The following is a 22345-nucleotide window of genomic DNA, read 5'->3' on the forward strand; positions in this document are numbered from 1 at the left end:
AAACTGAACTGGATACCTCTCAAAATACAGTAAGCATTACTGCTCTGCTTACATAGGTTTGAGCAAATCTTTGGAAAGTCTTCAGGACCCCTCTGTCCATTACTCTTGCATTTAGGGGCAGAAGCTAGAATTCCTACTTGATTTGATACCATATTCAAAAGAAGCAGCTACACTATTGCAGTATTTACCTGGGCAATCTTTGGCTTCCAGCAAGGCTACATAAGGAGTAATGTTATCCTGAAGGACATCTGAGAGACCTCTGAAAGTCAAGTCATGATCTGTAACATTCACACCTCGAAAAAAAAAAAAGGACAAAAATTTTAAAATCTAAAATTTTAAGTAATTTTTTCTCATTACTTGTGAGCACAATGATTGGACAATAAACTGAACAGTAGACAAAAACCAGAAGATACCTCAAATATTTAAGGAAAGAATGAAAAGTATCACATCAGCTGTGAGGAAAGATGAAAAATTAGCACAAGATTACATGTTGACATACATGTTGACAGTCCCTGATTAAGAGTAACAAGGAGTCACTGTGAATACCCTTCATCATATAGCTTGGTGGGGTTTTTAAAAGAAAGTTTTCCAAGGGTGCAAATTTGCAATAAGGACTGGTTTTCTAACATCCCTCAGAAGCCACCCACAGCCATGTAAGGCCTGCAGACAAGAAGTTAAACTCACCTCCTCTAGAAGAATACTGCATCCATACCTGGACCCTCTCATGGCTCACGTAAAGAGGAAAATTACTGTAATTCGCTGTGAAACTCAGTCTGAATTCACTATGAACTACCTAGTATTTACTGCCTTTGTTAATATCCTTAATCGACAGAAAAAAAAAGAACAAGCCCCTCAAGGAGGCAATTCAGAACTTTGTCCACAGAAATATTTGAAGCAGTAGTTTTTCACTTTCTATTACCTACAAAAGTTGACTACCATCCAATCTTTGTTAGTGCCTACATGGTCAGTTTGAAGCACAAGCCTGATTTTAATTTCCCTAAAATAATCCACTGAAAATGTAATCAACATGCCTTGAATCAGGTTTAGGATTTATAGGTACAAATCTCCGAAAAAAAGGAGAATGGAAGAAAAAAAAAATACTTCAGAACTTCAATAACTTCATCTCCAGCTATTTTCCCCCGTGCTCTTTTCCCAAGACAAAGACATTACTTTCCTTCATGTAAATTTGCACTGCAAGAACACTTATCAGAAGTTATACAATTCCCATGGTTAAGTAGTAGAAACCACCAAGCATGCTGGTGGCAGAAACAGAGACCTAATCAAAGTTATCTCCAGTGCCTCAAACAAAAAACCTCAAATCGCTCCCAGTTGCTTAAGAGAGACCTGTAGGGGAGTTGTTGACCTACTGGACTATTAAACAACATAAACAAAAGGGGAAGGAGGTTTTATCTGACTTCCTTCTCCCCACCCAAGCTCTTCTGTTGACATGTTTGAGGCTGATATTGCTCACAGTAGTTGCTGGGATTCAGTAAGTTTCTTTGATGTGTCTGTGAGATTTAATCAGATGTACATTACAAAAAATATCTTAAAAAAATTACCTAAGACAAGAGCTGCAGTAGGGATTTCTCTGAACTTCATCCTGCAAGTCCATTCTGTTGTCTTCTCTTGAAAGTCAGAATGAGACCGGCTCAAAAAACTCACCAGATTATCAAGCAACTGCTTATTCAAGTTTTCCTGTATTTTCTGCAAACATACACAGAGAGAATTGATCTATAAAATGTAAAAACACCACTGCATTGTCCTTTTTCTACTCCTTTCCTGCATAATCTTTAACTCTTAAAACCCCAGGGTTTAAAATTCTCCTATGGTCTATAAACCACGCTAACTTATTAATTGTGTGGCAAACAGCCATTTCCCATCTTGGAACTTCTGGTCAAGTGCCTCAAGAATAATTTGAAAAGCAAGTGTGTGTGTGTTGTCACAGCACAGGCTTTAAAGAAGGAGAAAAAAACCAACATACTGACAAAGCCTCAGTGATGCAGGCAGAAAAAACCAATATAATTAGTTTCTGGAACAATGGTAATGGAAATTCCTATTCTTCCTTCTCACCTTAGAAAACACATTTTTCTGAGAGATCTAAATGAGAGCAAATATTCTGCTCTTCCGAATCTAATTTGGGATGAAAGAAGTAAAAACAGTATTAAAAGAAATAATTAAGTATGTTTTATAGGAAAAATACTAAACCATGTGACTCCAATGTTTGCTACACTGCCTTTTGACATTCAGGACTATTTTCACACAACAATCTGCATAAGCAGGAACACACAACAAGGTGACAGAAAGCGGGGGGGGAGATAAAACTTTTTAAAGCAAATATATGTCAGTAGTATTTTATGTTTCTTTTTTTTATCTATGTGCCTTTGAAAATCTGTCCCTCAACCAAGATATGCCTTATGCTAGAACAGACAAAAAACCCTCCTGTACTCTGAAGTTCAGGATATCAATATATACTCTAGAACACGCATCTCAGAAACAAGATTAAACCCTTGCTCCAAACAAAATCATCATCAAGATTTATTAGCAACAAAAATTAACACACACAGCTGTGAGCTTGATTTTAAGCAAAGTGGCAAAGGCTGTCTCTGGCAGCATTGAAGAGGTCACTATCAAAGAGTGATGGTCACATCTCCAGGAGGTAGCACATGATGCCTGCTCAACAGCCTGAACTCCATTTCCATAATACAGAAGGGCTTCTGTTGGTCTCCTAAACAACTGATAAAACTGTACACAAAGTAATTTTAGTCTTTTCATCCTCCACTTATTGAAGAATATTCTTCTGGCCTTTCTGATATTGATTGTGCAGCTCTGAACTCCCACCTGATAAATCCTATGCAATTCAGAACAAATTGCAACATGACATTTTGGGAAGAATTTACATCACCAGCATTATAACACCATTGTAACAATTCCTGTATTACCACAGATTCTTTAACAATCTTTCTGAGCTTCTGTTTCAGATTCCATCAAACCCTATACTTCCTGTGATCACTATTGTTTTTGCTAAGCTGACCTAACAAAAACCTCAGTTTTTACTCTGCATGATTACAGTATATATTATTTCTTACATTGTGCACTTGTGCCAATGGAATTCAGTCTGCCACAACATTACACATTTACCTAGTTTTCTAAAATACATCAGTCTTTTCTTGGCAAAAGAACTTTGTTACTAACATTGTTTTAATAATGTTCCAGAAAGTTCACCAGGCTGCTCCGCATCTCAAGTGACTAAGTCACTTACTTCCATGGCATTCTCACTCTGGAAAAGTCATGGGAACTGGAAGTTCAGTTAGTGCCATGACACCAGGTTTCACCAAGACTATTTGTTATGTGGTCTGAAAACCATTATCTTTATATTAGAGCAAAAATTACTGTATTTTAGCCCTGCACTTTGCTTTTTTGTTTCTAGCCCAGATCCTGGTAGAACAAATTCTCGTCTCACAGCAGAAGAATGTTTCTGTAAGCCTTTGAGGAGATTTATCATAAGAACATTTGCAAGGCCACTTCTGACACCAGGAGTCAAAACTGGGATACACTGTGATACTGAAATTAAAAAAAGTCCAAAATTCACCTTCCAAAAACAAAGGGTAGCTCCTGCCACACTTCTGCCAGCTTTTTAGTTATGAGAAGCATGAAAGGATGTCATCACCAGATGACAGATGGTGCTATCACAACCACAGCACAGTTTATGATGGACATACAAAGGCCAAGAGTGCTCTACAACAAAGCGCCTTGGAGGGCAAATCCTCTCTGAACACCTCAGGCAGAGAACCAGGAAAACACCAGCACAAGGCCTGTCAAAAAATCACCAGGCAGCAGTGCCCTGGCAAAACCTTTGGAGAATGTCCTGCTAGGCTCCCTTAGCATGCTACCAGAACCCCTAGAATAAAAGCCCAAACCAGCAAGCCACATGCTTCCCACCTACTCTGCCACGGGTCAGGTTCGCTACACTAGTGTTTGAAAACACCTAAGAAAGGAAATCCTGACTAGCTAAAGACCTCACCTACCTGGTCTGACCTCAGAGATGATGCTGCTTTGAGGAGTTCACACTAGAGACTTTCTAAGGCCCCTTCCAACCTAAATTACCACACTCTTTTAGATGTAAGAACAACCATCAACTCCAAGTTTGTCAACAACAGAATAAAAGGATGATTCAAAACTCAGTAGGAAAGATATCACTGATACACCAGAGGCAGAAAAAAAGTCTCTGTAGCAGCAGAAATAACTTCAGGTAATCTGCCCTTGGGCAATCAAACTCTAAAAAAATACTCATATCAATATGTCAGAATAGGAGGAATTGTCTTCCATCAGGAGGAGTAAGACCAGAAGAAAGTATCTGGAAAACTCCTATCAGCCTCAGAGAAAACAAGGGTAGGAACAAAATTAGAGGAATTTATGAGCTTAGCCCAAGGGTCCAGATTTTATGCTACATGCATCTGGCTTCTACTGCACATTCAAAAACAAACTTTGGAAAAATCATTCTCCTTAATGTCTATAGAGCCCAAGGGCAAGCAGAGGAATATGGAATACTTGCCCAGAATCCATGACACTGAATAGAGGAGGGAAGGAAATCTGCTGTATGGAAGCAATTATTCATACTATAATGCAAGCCAGCTGGCTATAGGGACACAACAACAGCATGCCATGTAACACACAACAGTCAGGAGGCCACAGTTCAGCATGACATTAACTCTGACTCCATTCACAAGTCCATACTAATTCAACAGGCCGTATTTGCAGCACTGTCACTCCATATTTGACATCCATGCAGCTGTGTTCACATAAATCCATTGTGAATCCTGGGCTGCTGTGTATGAATTCTGGAACACTGAGGTCAAGACCAGCCCAAAGCCCTCAGAGGGCTGGCAAGCATTAACTGAACTAAAACAGCAGTATGCCAGGAGTTAATAAAGAAGACAATTAATAGGAAGAGAAGCTTAGAAGCAGCAGCTTGAAGCTGCAAAAGTGTACAGTTCTGTGGTTATAAGTAATGTGTACTTGATGCATCTATTATTACTACTTTATATTCTGGACAGTCAATATTTCTGGCCATCCCATTGCTTTAACTAACTGCCATACACTTTTAAGTATGTCAAAAAGATCCCCAGAAACAAAGAAGCAAGCAGCACTGTTAAGAAATGCAAAGCACCACTTTGGTGTGAGGCACAAGACTCACTTCTGTTTCAGATTTGATCTGGTTCCATAAAGACTGACAGGTGACAAACCGTAGCTCAGTGTCCTCTGAATCATTGCTTGTGCATCTGAAATCATGAGCTGGAAACACAGAAAGCAAATGAAAGCACAAATAAACTCATGAAAACAAAACTTTTTTTCCTGAGAATAAAAAAAAGGGCCCAACTGTACATATATATTTCAGGGAGATGACTTTTCTCTTAAGCAATTAATTAATTGCTGGTATTTGGTAGAATAAGCAAGGGAACAAGCAGAATCTATTACCCAAGTATGCAGGCAAAAGGTAAAGAAGAGGTTTCTATCTCAAGTCCTAGATAAGACTAAACCAGAGCAAACAGCCTTTAACAATAAAGTAAAACCAACATCATCATCGTCTTGCTCTTGTCTCACAAAGCTTTGTGGGTCCACTTGGCTGCCATTCCATGGGGCACCAGCAGTGGCTTGATCTCTAGAAAAGAGCCAGCTGATGAGCATAATCTCCTACAGCACTAAACCCACCCAAACCAGGTCTGTAAATAACAAATAAGAGACATCCCTCCACCTCCATTTTCATTGTCTCCTCTATCACCTCATTTGTACCCCTAAGAAAAATCACTTAGAATACATAACCAACTCTGATTACACAGATCTTAAGACTTCTAGTTGAAGAAAATCCAGCCACCACATTATCTGGTAACATACCAAGGCATAATATCCTTTTTTCACTACCAAAACTCAAACTATAGGCACAGATGTCCTCAAAATGCCTTTTGTGGGGTGTGACAGTATTATCAACTATTGATGCAGAAGAGTTCCACAACTAAAACTTCCCATTGGACAGGACTGGGCTTACAGACTGGACAGATGCACATACAAGTACATATTTTAGAACACCCCTCTAACCAACTGCTGTGAAACTGTGTCCTCTGCCTCTCTCTTTTAGGGCTACTCCAGTCAAATTTATTTTTCCACCTCAAAGCATTTGCTAACTAGAACAATATGCTTAGTAGTTTATCCAAGCATGTCTAATCTCACAAAAACAAAAACATAATATCCAGTAAGGGGTAAAACTTCAATGTGGTCTAAGTGCATAGGCCTTGGTTACTGCAATGACAAAAATCTGACCTCATTACTTTCCTCTCCATCTTTTTCATATAAATTGTCAACCCTTTTGACAGCTCTAATGATGATAAAAGTAGTTTAACTTGGGAATAAAAACAGTAAGTCTCCCAACTGAGTCTCAAATAGCAATTATTTAAGATACATTATTTCTGGTTACAAGAAGAGTCAGTCCTCAAATGAAAACAGACATGCATACACATCTAGAGAAAATGTATAGCAAATATTTACTATCCACAGCAAATACTAGTGGACAGAAGCCACAAGTGGCTTTTTTTTCTTCTTTTCCAAAAGAAACTTAGGCAAAATACCTAATGTATTTTGTATATAAAATACAAAATGTGAGCTTTAAGGATGGGATATAATGTCTGACTCCCACAGCTTAAAAATGGCTCATTCAGATCTTCAGGTGAATTGTTTGTCTGTTAGCAAAATACTTATGGTAGCATGGTGAGGAGTTATCTTGTAAAAAAAAGTGAAAAGACAAAGATGGCTATACAATCTTGATTGCTGGAGATGAGAAAAACCCAGTATTTACTCTAGCCAATAATTTGCTTGCATTCCTCCAAAGGAATGAGTTTTCAGCAATCAAGCAGTAAGAGAAAACCTCACACAACTCATGATATGAACTCAATCAGATATGATGAAGCTTTCAGGATTAACCCTTCTCAAAAACAGAAACATAAATGAAAATGTACTAACCTATTTTATCAGACAATCTTCTCTTCTTGGTACTTGGTTTAAAAACAAAGCAGCCCTAGAGAACAGCAAAAAAAACCCAAACAGATTTCAATACAAGCATCAATCTGACTGGCTCCAGAGGCCACTTCATTGTTCTTTTATTTCAGTGCTCCATTAAAACAATAATTTGCACTGAATTGCCAGCCTCTTAAGAGTATCAAGTGACACATTGCCCCTTTGTATTTGTGCTTCAAGCTGGAACACTAGTGGAAGCAGTAACCCAGCACACTTGTTAGGAATTTTTTCATCTTTCCAGTATGTTTTGCAATTCAACCATCAACTGGGCCAGCAGCAGATTCTTTAAATGTCTCAAAACCTCCAACAGGTTTAGAATTAAAAGGAAATTATTCCCTGGGGACACATCAGTACGGTTTTCTCAGTACAGTTTCAGTTAAATACAAAACAAAAGGTAAGAGGCAAAGATCAATGGAAAACTCAATCCAGAATAATGCAATGAGCATTATTAAGTCACTTACAAAAGGAAATTACATGCCCAAGCCACAGTGAACTGCATCCCAACTCAAAAAAAGTAGGTGGTTAGAAGCAGAATGACAAATGGTTGGGAAAAGGTTCATATAAAACCCTCTGTTCCAACAAATTCCTGTAGAGAGAAGTAATCTCCCAGTTAGACCTATTTCATCACTCAAGTATTAAGCTTTGAGTTCTTGAAGATTTTTTTCACTTTCTTCTAGAAAATCTGAAATTTCTTCCCCCAGCCTCTCTACAGAAGTTCATCTCTTTTGAAGAGTTACTGCACTGCCCAACTCTCTTGTGAGGTTCCTGTGCTGCAGCAAGGGGAAGGAAACACCTAAGTGCTGGAAATAAACAGACTGATTCAATCCCATATTTCTCAATAGAGATGCTTATACAGGGATTGCTGAACTCAAGCTAGCATAGTTCAGCCACTAGAGTAAGAATGATGTAGTGGAAATCAAACACCAGAGGTATGTTCAATTTTGATCACAGCCACCAGTCTGTTGAGTGACTTCAGACATGTTATTTCCTTGCTTCCACAAGTAAGAAACTGGAGTAAAACACCAATATCTATATTGACCCTCTCTGAAAAACAGCCTCACGAACTGGAGATGCCTTCAGACACATCCCATTTTACCATGTGTGTTAAGGACCATTTAAAAACAGCTGGAGAAAAGTTGTGGTTATTCTACAAGCGCTAAACACTCTGGAACAATTCCACTGCAAAAAGGTGTCCCACCGATTTATTTGTGCTGCTGCATGCACAAATGGAATTGGCCACAGGAAGTATAAATCATATACAAAAAAGAAGAGTGGATGCTTAATCAAACCAAACACAAATGCTGCTGAATGCTTTGCAAGCATTGGCTTTTCCACACCACTAAATGTGGCTGAGAATAAAATAGAATAAAACTAGAACGTAAAACTGCAAAGAAGTATTACATATAAGATGTGGGAGGCAAGGTGAAGGACGTGATTCACTGCCAAACTATCAGGCAACAGCCACTGTCAAAAGTGAAATCCAGCTGTTTCAGATTAACTCCTAAGTTTGTTTGGAAGCACTTCACTTCTGGAAGCAATCACCTGCACAGTGCCTTCCACACCAAAGGATGCAGCTGCATATCACAACTCAGTGAAAAACATGGGAGAGGCAGGAGTCTTCCTGTGCTGATAAAACACGCTGTGAACCACTGCTGTTGTTCACTGTATGACCAAACAAGAGATTAAATAAGTTAAGTGTTTCAATCCAACATTACGATGAAAGCACTATCCCTACTGCCCACTCTGAACACAGCCCACATAAAAGCTTTCAATTCGGAAATATTAAGGGAATAACAAATATTTAACACTACATGTGGGGGACAGCACTTCTAGCTCTATTTCTTCGCTGAATTAGTTTTGGGGCAGGGAAGCAATGAAGATGGCAGCAAGCAAAGCCACCAGACTTCACCTGGAAATGACAAAACCTTCAGCCACACACCCCAGGCTCTGTTCTGGGTGAGATTTGCTGGAATTAAGAACGGGTTTTGTTGTGGAAGGAAGGCAGGTGACACTGCGGGGTCACTCAGCACTCACGGTGTTACTCTAGGACTGCCCTGTGCAGGGATAAGCACTGGACTCCATGGTCCTTGTGGCCCCCTTCCAGCCCAGGAAACGCCGTGATCCTGTGGGACTGCAGTGAGGACAAGCAGCGCCTTGGGCAAGGCGAGGCCGGGCAGGGATGAAGAGGCAGCAAGGATTTGGGAAGGGCCGGGCAGCGGAACAGGGGAACCGGGAGCCTGGGCACCACCAGGGAGGCGGGAAGGGTAGCGGCGGGAGGAGGCGGGAAGAGGAGCAGGCGCAGGAGGCGGCGGAGCCCGGTGCCGCGGGTCCAGTTCCCACCGACCACGCTGCTCCCTGGGGAGCCCCCCCGCTCTCTCCGCTCCTCACCTTGGAGACGGAACACGTGCTCATGTCGCCCCGCACCCGCCGGTACCGGAGAGCAGGAGCAGGAGGAGGAGGAGGAGGAGGAGGAGGAGGAGGAGGAGGAGGAGTTCCCGCGCACGCGCGCTCCCGACGCACCGCCCCCTCCCTGCGCGTCCCCGCGCCGCTGCCCTTTCCCTGAGCAGTGGTACAGCCCCCTCTGCGCTGCGCCGCGCGATTCCTCCACCCCCAGCGCAATCAATGGCCTCCTCCTCCCCCTGTAGCCTGAGAATGGTACGGCCCAGCCCGCCCCTGGGCGGGCGGAAAGGAGCGGGGCGGGGGGGGATAAGGGTCGGCCGTGGAGCTTCCGCTGGGCGGTGTGGTCATGGCAGCAGGTTCCTTCCGGAGGAGCATTGCCCTCCAGGTACGCACTGCACCTTCCCACGGCTAGCGCGGAGCGGGAGTGCCCCCTGAGCCAGGTGTCCCCTCTGTGCCCTCACCACAGGTCCCCCCTGCCCGGGGGCTCACAGTGGGCGCGACCCGCGGGCGCGGCTGGGGGCGCGCTCTGGGGTCCCGCAGGGATCGGGATGGATGGAGTGAGGGTGTGAGGGATTGCCGCCATCCCTGGAAGTGCTCCAGGCCGGAGCGGGGGGCTCTGAGCAGCCTGGCCTGCTGTGCAAGGTGTCCCTGCACATGGCAGGGGTTGGAACGAGATGATCTTTAAGGTCCCTGCTAATCTAAACCATTCTAAGTCATTCCGTGATTACTTCAGTCCATTAAGGATCCCGTGGGTTCGATGATCCCATGAGGTTCGATGGGATCCTTCGTGAGGAAAAAAATAAATTTTCTGTGGTGTTTTGACTTGCCTTTTTTCCAAGGTTTCTTTAACACCTTTTAGGTTTCTATTTTATTGTAGTTTTGCTGTTTTTTACCTGGGCTGAAATTAGATTTCAGATATAAAAGGTGTATCCCCTGTGGGTATTTAAACAGGGAGCAGTATTTTTCCTTGCATCTTTGTCTTTTTCCTTAAGTCATTTTTTTCTTCATTTTTCAATTTAGCTTTCAAAAGTTTTGGATCTGCCACCAGAGAATTTAATAAAGTCCATATCTGCAGTTCCTGTCTCCAAAAAGCGGTAGCTGTTTACATTTTTCTTACAATGTTGGTCATGTTTTATTATTTTATGTCGTGCCTATTATTGCAAAAGCTTAACAAGGCTTTAGGGGAAAAATACAGACAAAAACCCCAAACCATTTATACCAATGTAATTATAAGATAGTTCAATTGAATTTAATCCTGTATTTTTTTCAAGAAAGCTCAAAGTAAATATAATATAATTGCTTACAAGCCTGTACAAATTACTGGCAGTGCATGGATGGCAAATTCTTCAACACTGATAATCTGAATGTGAAACTCCTTAGAGCCAATGTGAAGTTATCTGGGTTTTTTTTTCAGTATCCTGCTCGAGAGTTGCAATAATGTTAGCAAGTAAATTTTACTTATTAATGAGCATGGGGTTTGTTTATTCTGATGGTGTTCTCACCATATCTACTTATTGGTTGTATTAGAGCAAAAGTGATACTTGGCCTTCTCATCCAGCTTTCTAAATACTCTGGACCTTCAGATATTTGTGGCTGGGTTATGCTTGGCAATTGCACTTGTCATATGCAGAGTCAGGTTGGATCTGCCAAATGTCCCCAGCATTTCAGCAGGTTTTTTTCTGATTTTCATATGTTGGTTGGTTTTTTTGTTTTTTTTCAGGCATGTTGCTGATTTCCAGCTCTCCATTGCTTCTGTAATAGAAAACAGTTCTGGAGATTGCTTAGCACAGGACTTGCATCTTCAAGCCCAGCAGCTTGCTGAAAGGGTATGCTCATGAATTCATCACATATGATATGTATGCAATAATGAACTTACAGACTAGAGGTGTTAGGGGCATAATAAGATAAAAAAAGTATTCTTTCTGCAAGCATCTGTTTGGGTCAGAATAGTTTGATGGCTGTACTTACTGTGAGTGCACACAGCATCTTCACAGAGACTGGAGAAGCAGCTTTGGTTAAGGGTCTTGTGAAATTGTTGTTTTCAAACAGTTTGAAGTAAACAGTGCTGGTGAAGTTAGGTGGGTGTCTAAAGGGTGTGCCATGGTCTGTGCTGCTGCCCAGCACTTGAGGAAGAAATTCAATGTGTGGTAGCTTGGAAAACCAGACTGCAAAACCCAGCTCTGGAAAGCCAATGGATAAAGTTGGCCTCTGGGGCAAACAGGCCTAACTTTCAAATCCTTTTCTGCTTGAAATTGAGTTTTCTTGTTATTTTAGGTGTGCTAGTTTGGGAAATGGCAGTAGTTGGGGTCTTGATACTGAAAAAAGGACAAATAAAACCAGTTGTGATACTGCTGAGGAGCTAAACTATTTCTCATGCCATTCTTCACTGCTGAGGTGTTGAAGTTATCCATGTCTTGGGCCTGTTCTAGCAAGATAAATATTCTGATTCGGGTGGAAGAAGACCTGACAATGCACAGATATACAACCAAAAGTTCTGAAACAACTGAAAGATTGTCTAGAAACATGAAATAATTCAGGTTGGCAAGGACCTCAGGAAGTTATCTGTTCCCATATCCTCCCCAGTGCAGGTGTTTTGGATGAAGTTGCTGAGGACTTTTGAAATCCAATGAGGTGTTAAAAGCCTCCAAGGATTTGACAGCCTCCATCTCAATCTGTTTCAATGGCTGTATCATCACAGTAACGAGTTGGTTTTTTTTTTTCCTTGTGTGTCATTTTAAAAACATCTGCTATTCCCAGTGTTTAGGAAGCTGCAGGTTTCCTCCCTTCTTTGTTTGTGGCTCAGTAAATAATCCTGAAACATTTGTTAACCCTGAAGCATTAACAAACCTCTACAGCTTTACATGGAGGGGCAATTTCAACAGTAAAGAACAGGCCATCAATACAAGCCTCCACACTAAACAGACTATGCCAGCTAGGCAAAGGAAAATAAAAATCCATAATCTCTAAGGAATGTTTTTTTTTGTTGGGTGGTAAATAAATGAGATGCATTTAGTTTAACTTGTTTAGAGTGGTCATGTCATCTCCAAAGAAGGTAAGCAGTGTTTAAACTAGCAAAATATAACCATGTATCAAAAACTAGCAGAGAGACAAAAAAAAATGCAGGCAGTTTTTGTCATGATAAACAGTTGATGGAGTGCCTCAAGGTTCAACAGAATGCTCTTAGTTGCTTCTGAGGAAATGGGCCACAATATTTGAAATATAGGTGTTTAGGTTAGACAAAGAGAGATGGAAGTTTTTCCAGTTAACTTAAATAATTTCCAGTTAACTTTTCCAGTTAACTTAAATAGTAGGGCCTTGAGACAATAGATGAGGCAATGAGGCTTTGAAGTACTGAAAATTGTCTTTTAGAAAGTCAGACTGGTCTTGTTTCCCTGGGCTTTTGATTTCATTTGGCTGGCTGGTTCCTTTTTCATTTTTGTACTGTTACTTCTTCGTGGAGGGGACGTTGTGTTGGGTTTTTTAGTGCTTCTGTACTGCACAGTGGCATCCTAGTCCAAGCCTTGGGCACAGGGACATCTGGTTACTAAAGGACCACAGGGCACTTGGAGAAGAGGTGTTTAAAGCTGTGCAGAGGGTAAATGAGCACTCTTATTAAAGAGAGATAAAAACTACTGATGCGACAATTGACAGATTATGGGGAAAACATTTATCAAAACAAATGTTGTGGAGAAAGTCCACTGGGTATTTCTGTTTTCTCTCTGCCCCATAAGTAGAAAGGACCATTTGTAAAACAGCAAGGTGGAAAATTCAGTGTCAACACAATAAATGTTGTTTTCATGTAGCTTGGGAGTTAGCATTGGAATTTGTTGTTAGCAGAGCTTGTGAAAATAAAAGAATTTCAAAGCTAGCTGTGATTTCTCCTGGACAGGTGACTGTCTAAGCTGGAGATCTAGCTTGGGGGTACAATTTCCTCTTCATGGTGAAGAGCTTCAGTAGGATTGTAGCTTGCCTCTCTCATAAATGCTGACCGAGTGAGAAGGTGATTGTGACATATTTTTATATGCTTTCCATCCCTCTTCTTCCTTTTTTAGACAACTTCTGGACTGTGAAAGACAGCTAGTTTAGTAAGAAACTCTCAGACCTGACAGGTTGAGATCCAAAGCTCTTGGCCTGTGAAGAGACCCAAATTCCTGTTGACATTAGGTGTTGGTTGGCCAAATATGCCAGGTTCGGAATTTTCAAGACATGTGCCTTATGGAAATTGTACATGAAATTTTTCATAAATTGGCCTTTAATATCTTTATTTTGTCACATGGGGTGCCACAGAATGTTGTCACTTATTTTTTTTTTAAGTGCTGGCAGCTACTGTGTAAGTTGTCAAATGTATCTCAGCTGTTGTCTGTACAAAGAGTTCAACTACTGCTCCCAATCAAAAGGAAGCACAGAGTGTGCACAGGCAGGGTTTGAAGTGGAACATATGTGTGGCATTTCAAGCTGAGTTGTATTCAGAGCTTATTAAGCATGAATGGGAAATAATACAATTGTCCCTTTTCCAACAGCATTGATGAAATGATCCCTTTATGATTGCTTCAAACAAATAAATAACATTTAATGTTTACAGTGGATTAAATTAATATTCACAGTGGATTGAATGACAGTTTTCCAGGTCACCTGTTTTCATTCCAAGTTCCTGTTTTATTTTATTCTCTTAGCTACAATGTGATTCAGTAGTGAGTGCTATCAGCGCTGGTCCAGGAACAGTGAATTTTACAATAAACAGAGAATTATTAGCAAAGGTGAGTAGTGTCTTTCAAGTGCTTTAAGGTAAAAATAACTTTTCTCAGTATAAAACTATAGAATACCTACTATTTATTGTCTTAGAAAGATATTTTCTATGTAAAATTGTCCTTCACAAGTTTTCCCTGCAGATCCTTGTTGCTGATTTGTTACGTAGGCCTAGAATTTGAAATGAGGCTCAAGAAAGTTTCCTCTTGTGAGGAAACAATGCATCTACTGTTCACTAATAATCATAATGTTTCATTTTCATCTCTCTCTTTGCTTTAAAATGCAGGCTTATTTATATCTACTTTGAGTTTTTACAGTGTACAACTCAGAAGTTTTCATCTTATAAATACTTTTGGTTTTATCTGACATGGAAGTATTTGATAGCAGATCTTTTATTACACACTTTGCTGGAAAAAAAAAATCAAGGGGAAAAAGTCCCAAAGGGAAGATGTATTCCTCAATATCCTGACTGTAGTATACATATACATTGTAACCAAGCCAATGGCTATTAGAGAATAGGTCTATAGGTCAATTTGGTGTATGTGTCTAGCTTGCCTTCTTAGGTGTCATAATAAGAACAGAATTTTCAGATGCTGTTTCTTCAAAAAATAGCTGTTGCAGAAAAACTTTGAAGTGATTTTTTTGAGTGAGAAAAATGAGAAAAATTTCCACTGAATGAAGTGAGATTTCCACTTTATTTCACTTTGTTAAAGGCTTCTGTTATCTTCAGGAAGCTTGTCCAGTTCATACAGCTTCATAGATTAGGTCTGTGGTGCACTGGCCTGTGTGACCTTACACATTTCAGTTTATGTAGGGGCTGACTTGGTGCTATGAGCACATTACTGACAAAACTTACACAAAGTGTCTTGAGGAATATTTTAAGGTATTTTACACAGCCTCCAGACTTTGAAAGCAGACATGTTTTAGTACAGATCATTCATACTGGCCTTACAGACTTCAGGTGGGAGAGAGAAAGAAGAATTGTTTGGACACATTAGGGTGGAAGAGTTGGCTTTCTTTGGCACTAAAAGAGTAGAAGGTTTTCACAAAATTTAGTCTTAACTTTCACCAGAACTTTGCCAACAGTTTCTCTTAGATTTTTTATTTGATCAGATACAGCTTTCTAAAGTTAGTGGCATTTTTATCTGTGTATGAGACCTTGTTTGCTTGGCAAACCAGCTATCTAATTACTAATGTGAATAAAGGATGTGGGATCAGTCTCCTTTGTGGCTGGCAAACAGTTTTCCTGGCAATGCTTTCTGTTGATGAAACTCTTTTGTGTGGTTGTTTTTTTGTTTTGTTTTTTTTTTCCAATTGTGCTTTAGACTGTGCTGCAGCAGGTGTGGAAAGATGGCTCAGAGTATGGAGTAAAAAGTGAACTTTTCTCTACAGTTCCCAGACAAAAGGCAGTGGTTGAGTTCAGGTAAGCACATCTGAGGGGTCCTTTGAGACAAGTTCCTTGTCTGATGATTGGTATTTTCTGCTTGATATTCATTCCTGTAAAGTGGGATGCCTGTGGTGTTAAACCATATTAACCAATATTATATTTAGCTGTATTTGACACTCTGATATATTCACCAAGTAGAATATAAATTCTATTCAGGGATTTGAGGCTTTTTCTCAGAACATGTTTTTGGTATTTAAGGAGTTCATGCCTTACACAGCCTTCCATTAAGAATGTTCTCATTTAACACAGAGTAGCCTTCAGTTTTTAAGAAAGCTTCTTTTTATCTTGTTGTGAAGAAACAAAATCTGAATTTCCAGGCAGTAATGAATTTCTTTTTGCACCTTAATACCTTTTTCCCTGACTTGTTAAAGCAGGCAGGTACTTGTTTACTGCTGCCCCCAAAATTTTTTTCCAGTACAATTTTGTTGACTGTCACCTACTCATGGAACGAGAAGTGGCTGACTCAGATTTTTATATATAAATATTTTTGTTGAGTAATATTCCCTGTGCAGGCTTTGATAGTTGTAGAAAGTAAGAACTTGGCTTTAATTTGGAGGTTGAATTTTCATAGCTGAACTTTCTTTTTTGTTATCTGGGCAAAGCATTGTGTAGAGAGTTTTTTTTTGTTGTTTTCTTTGTGGGAGTGGGCATTGCTGGAAAGATGTAATTTTGGTTGCTGATCCTTGTACACAAAATCTCTCATCCTGGTTTATCTCTGGAAAAGACATTGGGAGAATGATCCATATGTCCAAAGCTTGTAAAAAGTGAGAAGATATTTTTGGGTTTTTTTCACCAGCACAACTGGGCTTTGGTTAGATTTTTTCTGTTGTTTGTGGGGTGGTTTAATCACAACAGTGTTAACTGATGCTGGCAGGAAAGCTGGTTGGCTAGGAAAACTTGCTGTCTAGGACAGATGCTAATCAGGGAATCTTATGGGAAAACTGAAAATGGAGCTTTTATTTCAGCTCTTCTAGAAAATGAGTTGGATTCTTTTAACTTGGTGATCTGGCAGTTTTGTCCACTGAACAAATGTTATTTGTTAAAATCTGTTACAGCTCCCCTAATATTGCCAAAAAGTTTCACATAGGACACCTGCGTTCCACCATAGTAGGTGAGTGTGCATTTCCCTGCCTCCTGGGAGGGCTGCTTTGTCTGCCTGCCTCACTTGGCAGGGAGCACTGCTGACATCTCCCTGCTCGGGTGTGAGTGGCCCTGTCAGGGCCACTTGCTAATTAAAACCTTTCTGCTCATTATGCAGGGAAGAAAAGAACGTGCTGTGTTGCTGGCAGATTTATCAAGTCGCACATAATATAGTTTTATGGCTGTGAATATTAAATGAAGTAGCTTTAAATTGGTCTTCAAAGACACCCAAGGCAGTTTTTATTGAGGTGTTAGGAGAGTCCTTTGAATTTTACATTCTCAATTTGTACTGGACTGCAGAGCAGTTCAGATCGTTATGTCTTGGTGGCTGTCCTGCAAAAAGCTTGCTTTTATATGCTAATAACTTTATGCCAGTATTACTGAGACAGTTGCTGTAATTTCTAATAGAATAATTAATAAATTCCTTGTGCAGTGCTCTAATGGTATATGGAAAACTGTATTTGTCCCTTATTTCCTGATCTCACAATAAAAACTAGTAGGTTGTAAGAGAAGATCCTACAAAATCTGTGTATCTAATAACTTATCAGTTTTTAATTATACTTAATTAATCATTTATAGTTATTAATGATGTAAAGTAATTGCTTCTTCCATGGACAGATAGTCGAGTGAAATGATGTATTTTGGGGGTTTTTTTATGTTCCATTTCTGGATCCTTTGTTACATAAAAAAAACCTCTTTCAGAAGTAGTTCTGTAGAGCAATGGTTGTCCCAGAGTAAGACAATTAATTAACTACAGAGAATGGAATTGGAAGTAATTGCAAGCTATAATGTGGTGTTATAACAATACAAGAAGAGAGAGCTTTCTGCATTCTTTACAACAGTATTGTCATTAAAAGGTACCCTTGAAGCATAGGAAAATAGAGGAAGGGATATGGGTATTTCTTCTTTGTCATTCTAAGGTTATAACTAAGCTCAGGGGAGAGATGAAGGGTTTTTGTTGTACGAGCAGCTGGAACTTACTTCTGTGTCCTTACATGATAGGACAAGTTTGGAGCATAGTCTGTTAAGTGCAGAGCTCAGAACTGCTCCAGCAGTCTATAGAGATTCAGGACTTGATGTTCTCTTTTTAGCATCGCAATTAACAGCAGTTTGTGAATTTTGAGTGCTTGCCTAACCTGGTATGAGGGTGCCTGACTGTGATGGAATTATGTAGAATGCCACTTATTTGTGGCATTTGTGATCTTATACTTTGCAGTATGTGCATGTAAATCCATTCACCTATGTATGTTTCTGTCCCTGCTGTGTGAGACACTTTGTGGCACTGTTGAGATGCACAGCTTTTCTTTTCCTGCTCACAAAGGAACTTGCTTTTTACAACTACTGCTACTGCTGCTTTCAGTTGTTGGGTGTTTTAGCAAATCCTGTGGAGTATTCCATCTGATTTCTTTTCCTCTTCATTTTGAATACAGGTGATTACAAAACCAGAAAACTGTTCCATAGGGATGAGAGACTACCTGCAACTGAATAATATCATTTTTGTTTCATTACCAGGGAATTTCATAGCAAATCTCAAAGTAGCGCTGGGACATGAAGTAGTAAGAATAAATTACCTTGGTGACTGGGGCATGCAGTTTGGTATGTTTCAATATTTTTTTATGCTGTGCTCTTTTTTACTGTATAGTATGGTCTAGGTTTCCAGCTTCAGTTTTTGTAGGCCCACTGGATTCACTCTGTGCTCATAAGGAGTGATATCTTGTTTCATGGGGGTAATGTATAGTTCATTTCCTTAAAAAATCTGAACAAAACAATCCAGACTGATCCATCAGCAGTATGACCTGTACTGATGCTGAAAAAATAACAGGACCAGTTTTATCCAACTGTCCCTCAGTAGCTTGTCTCTCAGACTAAATGTGTATTTTGGGGGTTATATGTTTTGGTTTGGGGTTTGGCTTTGGATTTTGTTTCTTTGGTTGCTTGGTTTTGAGGTGCTTTGGTGTTTTTTTTTTGTTTGTTTGTTTGTTTGTTTGGGGGTTTTTTGTTGTTCCTTTTCTCATTATTCATAGAGTGTAATTAATTTCCACAACAACCACATTTTGGTACATTGGGGCCCAGAGAGCTTATATCTTAAAAGACATCGCTACACTTTCCCCAAAATATTCGGTTTCCACTTAAAGTGTAGCACAAGAGAGGTGTGTAGCTGGAGAATGTGCAAGTGAACAGGGATTGGAAGATTCTCAGTCCAGCATGCTCACACATAGGCACCCCCATCTCTTCTGAAATCATCAGATCAGTGGGGACTGACAAGTCCTCTCAAGTGCAGCCTGAGGATGCATGGCTTGATCTTTATTGCCACACCAGAGATCATTTATGTCCCATTGCTGGATCTATAGCTATCTCTCTATTATGGCAACTGACCCATCCATAGTATTCACAACTTTGTTGACTTATGTTGTTAGTCTTGCATTTCAAATTGATCTATATTCTCCTCTCCTTTTCTAATTTCCTCCAAAAAGCTGGTTTTGGTATATTTTTAGGCATTTAAAAAAAGGCAGTCATGCCCACTTCTTCATTCCTGAAAGCTGGTGCACCTCTGAAAACCAGAAATCCTCACTTCTTTTGCAGTAGGCTCTGGAAACTGTCCATTTATGGATGTTTAAATGACAAACAGAAAGTGCAGTGGTCACTTTTGGTTATTCCAGCCCTTATGCTGCCCCCTCCAGTTTCAATGGTACTGCTGGTTTTGTGGACATCAAGGAATCAATTTTATTAACAGAATCAGGTTAAAAATTTAAAATCAATACCCTGCTTTCATTCCACTTTTATATTCATATTTGTAAGTGTAGATAACTAAAATACATTCAGTTCTACCTGTTGTCATTTTAGACTAAGTTCCTGGGTTTTAGAGAGTGCAGTGTAACATCCTCAGGACATAAAACATTCTTTATTAAATTATATCCCCTCAGGTTGTCTTTCCTGATCATGTTTCTTTAGCTGATAGCATGAAACTGTAGCTTATAGCAGAGCTTTGTTTCACTTATGATTTGTTTCATAAGAAATGAACAATGGGTTCACCAAAAATTGAGTAAATTTCATCCTTGCATCCTATTTCATTCACGTTGGCCCCTTAGACATAATTTTATCACCATGCTATTGTATAATGAATGTGGCAATGACAGTTAACCAGTGAAATGCTGTGTGGATAAAAGGCTTCTCAGCTGACCTCATTCAGTCTGCCTTTGAAGATGCTAAGTAGCACTCTGAAATCTGAATATCAAGAATTTTATGTATTTTAATATAAAGGTTCCTGAAGGTGTAACAATCACACTACCTGTTATTTACATGTGTGCCCTTTGTGCAGCACACAACTCCTAGAATCATGCTTTTGACCTAGTAGTTCCAACTATTTTTTTTTTTCAAAGTAGGTAGTCCCTCCCCTCTTTATTTGGTCTGGCTCAGCTCAAATATATGGCAGTATTATAACAAATAATGGTCCTGCTTCACAGAATTATAGCATAGCAGTATTACTGTAATGGTCCTTTCTCAGAAGCAGTGCTGTAATTAATGATCTGTCAGCTGGTTTTACAGCTACTATTGTTAGAAGCTTTAAAATGTAAGAATTGAAAACATATTTTCCTGAAACATAGCAGAGAGGCCCTCAGCCTTTAGGCAGTTTTGGGGCAGGTTTCTTAAGGTAACAAAGCATATGCAGTCACACTATCTGTCCATCTGTCTTCCTCTCACTCTGCTCCTAATAAATTTTGATCCCATTGGGCAACTTTAGCTATATCTGACAAAGAAAAATATTTCCATGGGAATGAATTACTTTTGGCATTATGACAGTTGGCAGCCCAGTAAGGGCAGAAATACAATGTGTTGACCTCTGGGAGAGAAAGTTACCTTCTGTGTTTAACCTGCTGGCCAACCAGTCAGCACCCCTAAGTCAGAATCAGTTCCAACATGGGCTGCATCTTACCATTAACTGGTGAGTGTAACAAGGTCTGGGGATAATGTGGGAATGACAGAAAATGGAAGGATGTGTTTGGGTGAATAAAGACTGACAGTTGTGCTGGAGATTGGAGTGTGAAGTCAGTACTGAATAGTGGAATGTTTAGGTACACTAATATCTAAGAGAGATCATTAGGAAATCCACCTCTGATTGCTCACAGAACAAGCTGTCCTTAACTAAACTTCCTTTCAATAGGATTACTAATACAATACTAATTTTATTTCCTAAAACCTGACCTGTTTTTCTTCTTTAAGTCTGCCATGCCTTCTTCTGTTCTTCTGTACTCAGTGTTTCTAAGAGGGAAATTCTTGAGACAGTGCTATTTGTTCAGTTGCAGAGAGTTTTCCAAAGGGATACCTGCATACCTATTCCTGCATCAGTCCTGGTCCTTGTCAGCTCAGAGGGATAAGCTGGCCTTTAAGTCAGTCTCTGATAATCTGAGAGACAGACTGATTAATATTACTTGAAGGAGTCAATGGGGTCTTTTCACTTAGACAAAAAGATGGGGATTTGGATTTATTTCCCTTTAAGATGGCTTTTGGAAAGTCCTGAAACCGAATTGGATGCTCACAAAAAGCCATATTCTGAGCAGGCAGCAAAAATTTCCCTTGAAAACATTGCATGAGTGGTATGAGGAATTCTGTGTTGTATCCCAGTTCTTATTATCCTTAAAATGATAAAACTAATAAGGGAGGAAGCAAAACAAGGATTTTTGAGTATATTCCATTGCTGGACAGTTTCCACTGCATGGCTTCTTATTTACATCTTGTTGCTGTGTAAAAGATGATGGTCTGTACCAGTCCAGAAACACAAATTCTCCTTTCATGAGAAATTGAGAAATTAACACAATATTTCTTACTGTTTTCTAGCTGTTATATTTCTGGTAGGGGGGTGATGTTTATTCAGTGGAATAACAGGGTTATGCTTTTGATTTTCTTTTTGTAGCATACACCATTATATTCTTTTAAAATGTTCCAGTGTTAAGACTAAACTTACCAAAATAACCTGTCAATATACTCTGGTCTGTTGTCTGACTCTATATGTAATTGTTATTCAAGGCTTATTGGGTGTTGGTTTCCAATCCTTTGGCAACAAAGAAAAACTGAAATCTAGTCCTTTGCAACACCTTTTTGAGGTAAGTTCAGAGAAGACCAACTAGATTTGTCTTTGCAGGATTAAACACGTTATGGTTTGTTGGCTTGCTCCATTCAAACATGCCTGATACCATCTGAGTTAGCATTTACTTTTTGTTGATTTTTTGGTACTCTTAAGTGGTACTTTGTGTGCGATATAGATACAAAACACATAAGGGATTTATGTACTGACCTGCACAGACCCAGTAACCATGAGGAGAGGATGGCTTATGTTCAAGCCCTCATCCTCTAAAAGATCTCACATATTAATGGGCTTAGTCAGTCAGGGTTCCTGTGTGGCACTCTCAGGTGTTTTCTTAGCCCAGAGCTGAGCTGGGTATGGGAGCTGTGGCTGATGCTGCTGTTCAGGCAGCGTGCCACAGGAGAACTGCTCTGTGCAAATCTGTCTCGTGGCAAAGGAACAAACTGTGTTTGGATGCTTGGGTA

At 39.8% G+C, this 22345-nt stretch overlaps 2 protein-coding genes across 5 annotated transcripts in view; one reads left to right on the forward strand and one right to left on the reverse strand.

Annotated features, from left to right (window-relative positions):
* Nucleotides 1–9539, reverse strand: part of ORC3 (origin recognition complex subunit 3) — a 35037-nt gene extending 25498 nt beyond the window's left edge. For both annotated transcript variants that reach the window (XM_066547342.1, XM_066547340.1), the window contains exons 1-5: nucleotides 9454–9539; nucleotides 7012–7066; nucleotides 5195–5292; nucleotides 1560–1704; nucleotides 189–293 (exon numbers count right to left, since the gene is read on the reverse strand). In XM_066547342.1, coding sequence (XP_066403439.1) covers nucleotides 189–293; nucleotides 1560–1704; nucleotides 5195–5292; nucleotides 7012–7066; nucleotides 9454–9477 — 427 coding nt within the window. In that variant the 5' untranslated portion in view covers nucleotides 9478–9539. The remainder of the gene's footprint in view (nucleotides 1–188; nucleotides 294–1559; nucleotides 1705–5194; nucleotides 5293–7011; nucleotides 7067–9453) is intronic.
* A 231-nt stretch (nucleotides 9540–9770) lies between these two features.
* Nucleotides 9771–22345, forward strand: part of RARS2 (arginyl-tRNA synthetase 2, mitochondrial) — a 30477-nt gene continuing 17902 nt past the window's right edge. The window contains exons 1-8 of one of the 3 annotated variants that reach the window (XM_066547345.1): nucleotides 9771–9850; nucleotides 10486–10559; nucleotides 11186–11291; nucleotides 14139–14222; nucleotides 15537–15634; nucleotides 16714–16769; nucleotides 18311–18394; nucleotides 21824–21900. In XM_066547345.1, the coding sequence (XP_066403442.1) occupies nucleotides 9812–9850; nucleotides 10486–10559; nucleotides 11186–11291; nucleotides 14139–14222; nucleotides 15537–15634; nucleotides 16714–16769; nucleotides 18311–18394; nucleotides 21824–21900 (618 nt within the window). In that variant the 5' untranslated portion in view covers nucleotides 9771–9811. Of the gene's footprint in view, nucleotides 9851–10049; nucleotides 10152–10485; nucleotides 10560–11185; nucleotides 11292–14138; nucleotides 14223–15536; nucleotides 15635–16713; nucleotides 16770–18310; nucleotides 18395–21823; nucleotides 21901–22345 lie in introns of those variants that run through there. The other 2 variants (XM_066547343.1, XM_066547344.1) reach the window with 2 other exon arrangements.

Source organism: Molothrus aeneus, chromosome 3 (genome assembly GCF_037042795.1).
Source record: "Molothrus aeneus isolate 106 chromosome 3, BPBGC_Maene_1.0, whole genome shotgun sequence".
NCBI classification, from domain to species: Eukaryota; Metazoa; Chordata; class Aves; order Passeriformes; family Icteridae; genus Molothrus; species Molothrus aeneus.